At 44.6% G+C, this 12,469-nt stretch overlaps 1 protein-coding gene across 1 annotated transcript in view; it reads left to right on the top strand.

Annotated features, from left to right (window-relative positions):
• Window positions 1-12,469, top strand: part of plekhn1 (pleckstrin homology domain containing, family N member 1) — a 34,208-nt gene that overhangs the window by 7,314 nt on the left and 14,425 nt on the right. Inside the window, 7 exon segments of the mRNA XM_034173282.1 lie at window positions 237-327; window positions 4,009-4,142; window positions 5,739-5,888; window positions 11,152-11,232; window positions 11,308-11,394; window positions 11,678-11,718; window positions 11,720-11,819. Coding sequence (XP_034029173.1) covers window positions 237-327; window positions 4,009-4,142; window positions 5,739-5,888; window positions 11,152-11,232; window positions 11,308-11,394; window positions 11,678-11,718; window positions 11,720-11,819 — 684 coding nt within the window.

The following is a 12,469-nucleotide window of genomic DNA, read 5'->3' as shown; positions in this document are numbered from 1 at the left end:
GGATCTAAATTTCACATCAAAACAGCGGGGCACCTCTGCTCAGCGTTAGTCAGAATATAGATGACGACCGCTACAAGGCAGACTTGAACATATCATCGTCTCAGCAGAAACCTCAGTGTCAATGTCGTGTTGTTAGTTGGTCAGTCTGGTCACATATTGCACAACTAGGACAAAGAATGCATGCACTGCTCTTCAGTTTTGCATATTGTTTGAACCTCTGCTCTTTCTGTGTGCAGGGCACACTTCCGTTGAAAGACATCACAATCCGCAATCTGCAGCAGAACTGCAACCACAGTCAACCTCAGGAATTTGCCTTTCAAATAAACGGTGAGTTTGACTTCAACAGAAATGGGTGTTATTGGCACTGAGCCATGGAATGTTGTACTGTTTTCAGTTTTATTGGCGGTTGTGACATTACAAAATCAATCACTTTGACTTGAACCAGATAATCCAGCAGGATGTTTACCAACGGCTCCATGGCAGTTTGGGTGAAATAGAGCAAAGGAGGCAAACATATAAAACAACACAGTTCATGTTTGATGCTTGTTGTAGCCGCGGTTTTATTTCACCCACGTTGGTGTCTCCTGTGTTAATTACTTTCATCTCTGACAGATCAAAGTAAAAGTTCTTTCAAGAACCCATGTGCTATTTTCAGGCTGCGGCATTTCCTGTGTTGTCACATTCCAGCGGTTCAAAGGTGCCGTGACCCTCTTCACCTCTACTCGACCCCAACACTAACTAGAGTCAGGCCCCTTTCACCGGCGGTCAGGGGACCCAGTGTGGGCTTAAAGGCCCGGCTTTTTAGACAACAGGTGCACTTCAGTCAGCTCAGCTGTCATGCGGAAAAGCCCGATTACCGCTCTGAATTCTGCACGGTCCAAAAACCGTTCAGGCTATCAACCAGTAGAGATATGTGTGAAATCTCTGACTGGACCAAAATCATGTGAAACTTGATTACATTTTTTTAAGTTGTTAAAGCAGTGACTCAAAAGCCAGAGTACGTCAGATTAAATGCAGTTTCTTGAATGGCCATTTGAGGCTGGCTCCAAATGTGAGTCACTCCGCGTATAACTGCATGCCAACTAGTTTCCGTGTTCATCACCGCTGTATTGAATTTTGATATAACTCATCAGCTCTAGACCGCGTTTGTCCTTTCGGAGCATTTTATTACAAATATCTGAAATAATATGGCTTGCTGTGCAATTAATTGTATTAAAGGAACATCAAAGAAATCAGTGCTCCAGTATTTCTGCTGCGTGACATTTTGTGTCATGTAATTTCTATGTCAGCACTGTTGGTACTAATTAGCATGTATCAATCGGTTTATGATGTTAGCTGCAGTTATAGTGCCAAAGATGCATAGTTTTTATTTCTGGTACCTAAGCCACCAGGTTAAAAAAAACACTGTCCTCAAAAAACAAAAACAACAACAACAAACCGTTTTACTCTCTATGGCTAGTTTCTCTGTTCATGAGAACTATATTGGAGGAGAATTTTTATTTAACTCATCAGTTGAAACTATTTTAAGCAAAACTGGATCAGACCACTAGCAGCAGCTGCTAGCTGCTGTGGCTAGCTGTGTTTGTCCTTTATGAGCATTTTATTACAAATATCTGAAATAATACAGCTTGCTGTGCAATTAATTGTGTTAAAGGAACATCAAAGAAGTCAGTGCGCCTATATTTCCATTGAGTGAAATTGTAGTATTATTAATTTGTATGTTAGCACTGTTAGTACTAATTGGCATGTATCAGTAGGTTGGTATCTTAGCAACAGCGATTGCGCCAAAGTTACATAGTTTCTAATTCTGATACCTAAGCCACCTGGTTAAAAAAAACACTACCCTGGAAAAAAGTATTAACCAAACATTTGAACCAAAGTTAGCCTCCTAGCCTTAGCTTGCTTAGTAACTATGAGATGGGGGGTGGGGGGGGGAGCGTGTGTAGCCTTCTTTCGCCCTACTCATATCACGCTGGTCTTTCCACCTACTTACCCATTCAAGGGTTGGCCGGGTTTTAGGTGGTGTCAAGTAACGCCATGATGGCAACATCTTAAGCCACCCCAACTGAGCTTCAATCAGCTCTTTAGAAAACTCATAGCAGACGTCACAGAGTGTGTGATATCATCTGTGGGATATGTGACTTTGTGAGCTTTTTTCCTCTTTTGATTATGTAATTGTTCAAGTGTTTTGAAGGCAATACTGTCAATTTACCAATCGATTCATGAACTTTGGGTAATGACCAAAAGAATAAGGTGTGCAAGCAGCAGAAATGCGAAGTCTCCATTGGGTATCTGGGTTTATACTTCGGGTGAGAAGCTGAACTATCTGGGAGGGACTCTGAGTAGAGCTGCTGTTTCTTCATATCAATAGGAGCCAGTTGAAATGGTTCGGGCCTTCCTTGGAGGTCTTCCAGGCAGGTCCAACTGAGACCCAAGACACGCTGGAGGAATTATATTTCTCAGTTGTCTTGGGAACGCCTCGGTAAAAGTTACAGGATTTGGCTGAGGATAGGGAAGTGTGGGATGAGCTGCTTAGTCTGCTGCCACTGTGACAGAAACCTGGATAAGCTGCAGAAAATGAATGAATAAACGAATGAATGAATCAAGTGTTTTGTAGGATCACGTCTCCTTGGCCATTTTATTTTTTAAAAGGTTTTTAAAAAGTTTTTTATAAGGTTTCTACTACATTACTGACACACCACATGCTGATTTACGAGATCTCGCTTTCCTGAATTTACTTAGATCAAGCGTGTTTTTACTGTGTTACTGTGTTTCCATTGTTTTAGTTGCTCAGTATGAGAGCATATTTACCTAATGGGAGGGATCATTGACAAGAAACCTGTGTGATGTAACACTGAGTAAACCAGAGAGAATTCCCCACAGTTCTCTGCGTGCCGTTTGTGACCAGCGTCTTCCTCTGGCCTGAGCTGAAAAAATGAATCAGCTTTAAAATAAACTCACGAGAGAGGCAGTGACCAAGTAAAGAGCACGAGAGGATCTGAGGAAAATTCCAGGAAGTCTTTGTGTGGTTCAAATTAACATGGTTGTGGTTCCTGAAAGTTTGGTAACATAGGTGGAGGAAGCACTATTTGACTTGGGGGATTGGGGGGCTGGGCACAGTGGAAGACAGTGTTCCTGGGAATTTATTAACTCTATTAAATGATTATTTTTTATACTTTGTATGTTTAATTTAATTGCCAGTATTAGTACTATTGGAATGGGCAGCATGTACGGGTTCACGGTTCAAGACCACCAGGGCCCCTTTCTCCCTGTACATCTGGAGTTGCATCAGGAAGGGAATCCGTTGTAAAAGTTCTGCCAAACCAGCATGTGGGTCCATATTGAATCTGCTGTGGTGATATAAAATCAGATTTGTCTGTTTCATATCAGATTAAAATGTATTCACAGCTACATCATTTGTTCAGGTGATGTTATATATTTAAATTATTCTTTGAAAATAAAAAGTGGGAGCTTCAGCCCCTCTGCCCCCCGGTTTATGCTGCCTATGACACTTAGATATGCACAAATGATGGAATAAAGCTGGTTTATCTGTGTTATATACCTTAAACAGTGGAACAAAATGACTTTTTCATCTCCACAAAGCTGATGTGAAGTGAGCAGATAAACCCAGCACAGCCTCTTATCAGCAGTCTGAAGGCTCTGGTTCCAAATAATTAGAGTTCTAAGCTATTTGGGCTTTAATGAAATTGGCTTTGTGTTTATCTCTGGTATGTGTGGGACTGACAGAGACATTCCAGCTCTTTTTATTCCTCACAGGGAAAACAGTATGTGGGAGGAGGAGTTTTTTTTTGTTGTTGAATGGAGCAGGTCAAATGATGTTGGTCATACGTACATGTGGTTTACTATCTCTAACATGTTCGATTGGAGTCGTTCGTAGAGCATAATGTTAATGTTTCACCATCCAGGCAGAAATGTTGAACAACTTTAAAAGCCACGCCTCTGTGACACTTTTCAACTTTTTGAACTTGTGACCTTTGCGTCCTGTAGGTGTCAGCCTCAACCCCATCATCGTCTACTGCGCCAGTCAACAAGAAATGGACCTTTGGTTCGGTCTGCTCAAAGAGAACATTGAGGCCAACGGAGGCAGTGCCATCGCACCAGAAAACTACACCAGAGTCAAAGTAAGTCCTCAGTCATGTTTTGTCAGGCTACGTCTGACGTACGGTCACCAGTGATGCTGGTAACGCGTTACTTTAATCTAACCACTTTTTTAGTAACAAGTATTCTAACGCATTAATCTTTCCAAATCAGTAATCAGATTAAAGTTACTTCTCCAAGTCACTGTGCGTTACTATTATTTTTGCATTGTGGGTTGATAGCAGCATTAAACTTGATCCGTGGGCAGGAGGTCAGGGTTCGACTGAACTGCCCACTTTAAATGAGCTGTGAACTTTTCATCCGCGGTTTTCTGCAGCAGCTCCGACTCGTCCTTACCTCTTAAAGTACGGTGACAACAGCACACCTGCACTGAGCTTTACAAAGACATTTTTATGCTTTTTTCTTCTTTATTTAGAATTCTGAGCTGAGCCGCTCTGTATCTGCTCGTTAAAAATAGCTGATCCTCCGCGACGCGTCAACAACTAACTATTTTCCACTCAAATGCACCTAAACTCTCTTTCTGAGGACCACATGATGTGAAAATGCAATAAAACTTTCTTACCTGTAAATCTGGTCATGTTTTCTGCATAAATAAATGTTATCCATTCTTTGTGCTCAAACACCAAAGCAGGGGCGAATCCAGATGGAATGGGGGCGTGGGGCAAGGATGTGCCCCCCTCCACAACACCCCTAGATTAAAGGTCCAGTTTTGAAGTCTTTTTTTTTTTTTTACTACAACTACTAATACTACTTATAATAATAATAATTTCAACAAGTAAAATGTTTAGAGAGAATTTATATGTTAGAAAAATGTTAGAAAGAATTTAATTTTTATATTTATAAACGTAGGTTAGAAATTGCAAGTTTTACTGTTACAGTGCTGTCAACAGTTAACATGTTAACAAGTTAACATGAGGTCAAGAAAGAGGTCTTTATTTTACTTTTTATAAAATAACTATTTATTTTCATTGAAGTCAAGAAAGGGTGACTATAAAGTGAGTTTTGGCAAAACAGGTATCATTGCCATGTTGAGGTGGCAGAGGGTTGTTGTTGGCATCTGGGGGAAAGTAACTAGTAATCTAACTTAGTTACTTTTACAATTGAGTAATCAGTAAAGTAACTAAGTTACTTTTTTCAAGGAGTAATCAGTAATTGGATTACTTTTCAAAGTAAATGTGGCAACACTGACGGTCACACTTTAACTCAGCACCAGCTGGTGGAGGAGGCAGAGTTTGGCTTCGGTCCGTTGCAATGCAAACAGGATGTGTGTGAGCATGTGGACTCGGTGAGTCAAGTAGGTCACTGGCGGCTCTCCCTGAGGGCTGGATACCAGGGAGCGGCTTTGACCGCATCAGACTACCTTCACATCTGTGCGGGTTAAAGTGCCGAGACCACACCCAGGTGGTGATGAAACACCATCAACCTTGATGTGTCACAGTTGGAGAAACATGCAAACTGATCTCTGTTTTGCTGCGAGGCTGACCTCAGGAGAGGAAACACCAAGCAGCATTCCAAGAATCCAAACCAGAGTGTTCAAGGGCACGAATGCCTTTGTAGAGTTTGCGTCTTCTGTTAACCGACTGTGTTCTTTGTTTTTTTTTTATTTCTCCTCCTTGCAGGTGAGCCAGGACAAGACTCCCAACGGCAGGGAGGAGCTGAGGAACTCCGTCAACAAAGAGCCCATCCACGAGTGGGAGGGCTCCCAGCGCGACAGCCTGGGGCCCATCTCGTATGTGACCAAAGTGCGACTGCAGCACCTGCCGTGCCAGGTATGACACCCGCACGCCACCTGCAACAAAGCACACAAAACCCCAAATACACATAAAGACTGCAGATGTTCTCACACAGGACACCCAGGTTTACTGAACACTTCAATAAATATTAGTTAGACTTCTAAACTCACTGTTACATTTAAAACAGAAACGAGGGAAACGGCATAAAATGAGGCAACTTACCATGTTAGAAAACATTTGTTTTTAACCATCAGATTATTTGGTTTGTCCAAAAAAAAAAGATCCAAAATTTACACAAAATGTAATCAGCCAGAAATTCTCATATAAAAAAAACTGTTAAAAAAAAAAATCAACAAATACTTAAAAGATTATTTAGTCCATAGCTGATTATTTTTGTGGCATAACCATAAAGTTATTAATTTAGATTTAATAACATATGTTCAAAAGTCTTTGTTGTGAAAGTGTAGGAACACGGACCCACAACAGGGGGTGTTAAATGAACGGGCAGTGGATAAGCCAAACAGTAACAATTTAATGTTGTGAAGTGCACAACGGAATACAGACAAACACAGTTCTTGGAACTACAAACAATTATATGTTGAGTGACGTGTGGGCAGGCTTGAGGATAGGAGACGTCCGTCCAGAACCGAGCCGGATCCCACACGGCCCTCACCACCAACGGATCTGAAGAACACCGGAGCCGCCAAGTCCTGGATCCCCAGGTGGCCACCGTCTCCAGCTGTCAGACCTGGTACTGCTGGCAGAGAACAGAAACAGAGTTGATGAGTGTGAGTTCGCACACTCAGTAATCCCACAGTCTGTGTTCTTTTGGGAGGGAGCACCTCCACCTCCAATCACACACTCGTGCAGCTCCTGTCTAACCACTTATCTGGTTGGAGTGTGAAGCGAAGCCGTCGCTGGTCACACCTAACGCCAATCCCTCAGATAAGGCAAACCACAGGAAAACGGCTGCAAAGAAGTTCAGACAATACGTCAGGGTTCAGACACAGCAGAGAATATTACCACTTATGGTAGCTGATTTCTCGGCGAGGAGGTGGAGTTGCAGTCCGGCCTTTATGGTGATGGTGATGAGGTGTATGAGTGACAGCTGGTGCTGATGAGTGACAGCTGTCACTCCCAGTGGCTCCGGCGCCCTCTCGTGCTTGAAGCCCGCACTCCAAGCAGGGCGCCATCTGGTGGTGGTGGGCCAGCAGTACCTTCTTTTCAGCGGCCCACACAACAGGACCCCCCCCTCAACGGGCGCCTCCTGGCGCCCGACCAGGCTTGTCCAGGTGCAGGGTGTAGAAGTCGGCCAGGAGGGCCGGGTCCAGGATGAAGCTCCTCTTCACGCAGGAGCATTCTTCGGGTCCATATCCTTCCCAGTCCACCAAATACTGGAACCCCCGGCCCTTCCGCCGGACATTCAGGAGCTGGCGCACAGTCCAAGCCGGCTCCCCGTCAATGATCCGGGCAGGCGGTGCCGGTCCAGGGGCCCAGAGTGGAGAGGTGTGGCAGGGTTTGAGTCGTGACACGTGAAAGACCGGATGTATCCACAGTGAAGCTAAAGCTGCCAGCTTCACTGGACTGAGGACTTTTAGGATGGTGAAGGGTCCTATATATCTGTCCTTCAGTTTTTGGGATTCCACTTGTAGGGGGATGTCCTTTGTAGATAGCCAAACCGCCTGCCCAGGCTGATATGTAGGGGTCGGGGCACACCGGCGGTCTGCATGGGCCTTAGCCCTCGTCCGGGCTTTGAGCAGGGCAGAGCGGGTGGTACGCCACACCCGACGGCACCTCCTCAGATGGGCCTGGACCGAGGGCACCCCGACCTCTCCCTCCACGAGTGGAAACAATGGGGGCTGGTACCCCAAACATACCTCAAATGGGGAGAGGCCGGTGGCAGATGACACTTGGCTATTATGAGCGTACTCGATCCAGGCCAGATGGTCACTCCAGGCCGTCGGGTGCGCGGAGGTCACGCAGCGGAGGGCCTGCTCCAATTCCTGGTTCGCCCGCTCTGCCTGTCCGTTCGTCTGGAGGTGGTACCCGGACGAGAGACTTACGGTGGCCCCCAGTTCCCTGCAGAAACTCCTCCAGACCTGGGAGGAGAACTGAGGACCACGATCTGAGACAATGTCCGATGGAATCCCATGCAGACGCACGACATGGTGGACCAGGAGGTCTGCAGTCTCCTGGGCCATCGGGAGCTTCGTGAGGGCCACGAAGTGGGCCGCCTTGGAGAACCAGTCCACTATCGTGAGGATGGTAGTCATGCCCTGGGACGGCGGGAGGCCCGTGACGAAGTCCAGGCCGATGTGAGACCAGGGGCGATGAGGCACGGGCAGAGGCTGGAGGAGGCCTTGGATCTTGTGGTGGTCCACCTTGCCCCTGGCGCAGGTGGTGCAGGCCTGGACGTACTCCCGGACGTCGGCTTCCAGAGACGCCCACCAGAAGCGCTGCCGGACAACTGCCACGGTTCTTCGCACCCCTGGATGGCAGGAGAGCTTGGAACCATGACAGAAGTCTAGGACTGCAGCCCTGGCCTCTGGTGGGACGTACATCTTGTTCTTCGGTCCAGTTCCCGGGTCCGGGTTCCGTGTCAGGGCCTCCCGGACGGTCTTCTCCACGTCCCAGGTAAGGGTGGCCACGACAGTAGACTCTGGGATGATGGTTTCAGTCGGGTCTCCTCCTCTTCAGCAGCCCACACAACAGTCTTAAACATTCTAATGGCTCTGTATAAATGTGCTAAATGATGGGATTTTCTTTTTTCATCATGAGAACAAATTTTAAATTTGTAAATGTTTAATTTTTTTAAAAAGTGAGAACATTTAACCTGTTTTATTCAATAAATTAATACTTTGTAGGCACATAAAGACAAGCGGATCATGGTGTTTGTAAGATCACACAATTGTTTGCCACAAATAATTCCATTTTAAAGGTAAAGTGAAGTCACACGAGAGCTTTATTTAGCTGATTTTAATGCTTAACACTCCTCATCACAAATTATTTGATAAACTTTTTCAGCATTTGTGGTTTTTGCACAGTGTTGTAATTTAATAGAGTCACGTTTAAGTCACGTTTAAAGACTCAATTTGTTTTCCCTGTTTTATCATTAGTGTTATGATGTGCTTTTATTCTTGTATTCTTTTATGGTCATCTTTTTATTGTGTTTTAAATTTTTAATTCAGTTTTTTTTATGTTGTGTGAAGCTCCTTGAGACGATTTCATCGTGAATTGGTGCTATATAAATTAAGAAATTTGAAATTTGAATTTGAATGAAGCTGCAGGAGACAAACACACATATGCATGTTTTCAAACTGTGGGAACCGAGTGTTGTGAGTCATAGCAGCGTGAGATCAGCATAAAAACCAGGTGACTCACTTCATTTATAAACTGCGCAATGGTCATTAAAGCTACATAAGGTAAGACAAAAGGGCGGAGGCCGTATTTTAGCAAGAGGTGCCTCTCCTGCAGATAAAACTCCTTCCTCTCAGACACGTGCAACCCGCTGGTGACTGAAGATCAGAAACAAACAAACTGTACAAACAGAGGCCAGGGTGCACCGTTCCCGGACAGAATCTGTCGTTAACTGACGGTGGGAAACAACAGCAGCTCGATTGAAGTGTGTGAGATTTAGGGCCTGTATGTGTGTGTGTGTGTGTGTGTGTGTGTGTGTGTGTGTGTGTGTGTGTGTGTGTGTGTGTGTGTGTGTGTGTGTGTGTGTGTGTGAGCGGCATTGGCCCGGCCGGCTCAGACAGCAACTCGATTCACCTCACAGCTGGAATGTCAGCTGTGGGTCCAGACACACCCTCAGAGAGGAAGCACAAACTGGCAGCCGCTCCACCGCACCTTTAAAAGCCCCAGAAACTGGTTTGACTTTACATCTGACTGGGACCTCAAATGCTCCTTGCCGGATCCCTTTTCCTTTAGATTATTCAGTCTTTGGAGTCAATGTGCATGTTTTTGTAATTTTTGGTGGCAAATAAATAAATAAGTAAACAAGAGCAATCGGCAATTTCAGAGGCCCACCAAGGGTTGTTGAGGACTCAAAATAAACGATATGGGATTCACATCGTGACCCAGACTTTACCTGGATCCGGATTCACCAAACTCAATGCAATAATTGCATACTGATGCAGAATGATCTCACTGATCAAGATGTTACAATCTGATATTAATTCACAAGCTGAAACAAAATAGTGTCTTCCTGATCTTGGTTTTACACTGTGATGTCATACCTGTGAAGTAGTTTTGATGTAATCCTGATCCAGAATCCAGATCCAGATCACAATTCAGTGGAGTCTTCTGAGGCCCAACACCAAAGTGTGGTGAAAATTTGGTGAAAATCCATGAGATAGTTTTGAAGTAACCCTCAAATTCCAACAAAGTGAAGCATATGAATTGAAATCCTGATCCAGAATCTGGATCTGGATCATCTCCAAAATTCAGTGGCGTCTTCCATGGCATAATATGTATCTGTGGTGCAAATTTGGTGAGAATCTGTGAAGTAGTTTTGATGTCATCCTTCAAAGCCTATATAGAATGGAATCTTGATCCAGAATCTGGATCCGGATCTGGATTACCTCCAAAATTTAATGGATTCTTCCATGGCCTAATATCAACCTGTGCTACAAATTTGGTGAGAATCCGTGAAGTAGTTTTGATGTCATCCTTCAAAGCCTATATAGAATGGAATCTTGATCCAGAATCTGAATCCACATCTGGATTACCTCCAAAATTTAATGGATTCTTCCATGGCCTAATATCAACTTGTGCTGCAAATTTGGTGAGAATCCGTGAAGTAGTTTTGATGTCATCCTTCAAAGCCTATATAGAATGGAATCTTGAGCCAGAATCTGGATCCGGATCTGGATTACCTCCAAAATTTAATGGATTCTTCCATGGCCTAATATCAACCTGTGCTGCAAATTTCATCAAAATCCATGGAGTAGTTTTGACGTAATCCTGCTAACAGACAGACAGACAAATAAATAAACGCCAGTGATTTTATTACATCATTGGCAGATGTAGTTAAAAAACAACATCATAGACACATTTGAAGATACTTTTTTTTTTCAAATTGTGAACCAGCAGAAGTAACTAGTTGAAAATGTTGACTTTAATCTGGACTTTAAAAACTGGTAAACACGGTGGAGCCTATACATTTCAAATGGAAGATGAGATGTTTTGGGCCTTCACAGAGGTGTGAGCAACCTGCTGGTTTCTTTGTAATATTGCTGGATAATTCCACTGTATCTACCCAAAGGCGTCCACACACAGTAATGTCTGTTCTCTACAGGAGCAGAGCGACAGACTTCTGGTGATGTATCCATCAACGCTCATCATCCTCTCGGAGGAGAACGATGGCCTCTTCTATAAGGCATGTTGACCACATCGTATCGTACTCTGTACTCGCGTACCCAGTATTTTTGTCTCATAGTCATTTTGATCACAGGGGAAACTTCCACTCAACATGATTACAGTGACCACGCCCTGCCAAGACATCAAGCCCAACACCTTATGATTGAAGGTAACTGAGTCAGTCAGATGTGCTGCTGCAGACTCTTTAGCACAGTAACATGTCAAACGTCTCTGCAGCACCATCGACAAGGCAAATTCATGCGTTGAAAGGATTTTAATGTGTACATTCTTATGCATGCTTTGCCATAAGTGGCCTTTTCCCACAAATCGGCTGTCGTCACAAAGCGTAACGCTCTGTGACTGAGCCGGTTTTTATCCCCGCTGAATGACAATCTGACTCCAGCACATTCCAGAGATGCGACCGGACCCGAATGACGCGCTTTGTCCCTCTCCGCTCTTCGCAGGAAGCTATCAACCCCATAGTGGTGTCTTGTCTGGACAGGACTGGTCTGCGACTGGATCCAGCAATTCAAAGCTGCTGACGTGCCCGTTTTGAGCCCGCCACCCCCAGTTTATGACATCATCTACACGCCAACCCAGAAAGAGGTGAGAGCTGCTCTTCCTTCCTGCCAGTGACCAAAGCAGCCGGCTTTCTTCTAAAAAATCATTCTGCATGACCATGAACTAAGTGCATCCAAATTATTATTTATCCTCAAAAACAATAGCTAAGGAAAAGCCTGGACATGTACCACGTAAAATGATGCAAGTTAACAGTTACTTCACAGATAGATAGATAGATAAATGGATGAACAGATAGATGAATCACTTCCTCCAGCTTTTTTAACACAGTAACTCAGAAACAATTGCTTAAGCCCCTTTCACACGGGGGCTGCTCCCAGTTGCTTCCTGTTGCGTCATGATGATGCAGGGATTTCTGTGTCAGGTGCGCACAGCAGGGGGCAGAGAGGAGGTCAGGACGTAGCCTGCAGGTTCTCTGCACAGAGAAGTCAGAGTGCACAGTTTGGCTGCAGACAGACTGTGCACTCTGACTTCTCTTCTACTTTATATTTGTTCTTGTGCTGAGCTGCAGGTCTGCGCTTTGAGTTCTGTTATAGTTTATCTTTCCTCCTTTGACGCGAGATGTGCGCGTGCAAACGAACTGTCTGTGACCAAATGTGGAGATGTCTGGAGTTCTACTTGATGTGGACATGTCCTGTCTCTGGCAATCAGTCTGTGAGCAGGACGTACGTCCTTTT

The sequence above is a fragment of the Thalassophryne amazonica genome, chromosome 6, assembly GCF_902500255.1.
Source record: "Thalassophryne amazonica chromosome 6, fThaAma1.1, whole genome shotgun sequence".
Classification (NCBI taxonomy): domain Eukaryota; kingdom Metazoa; phylum Chordata; class Actinopteri; order Batrachoidiformes; family Batrachoididae; genus Thalassophryne; species Thalassophryne amazonica.
The sequence above is the reverse complement of the archived record's forward strand: the minus strand, read 5'-3'. Positions and strand labels throughout refer to the sequence as shown.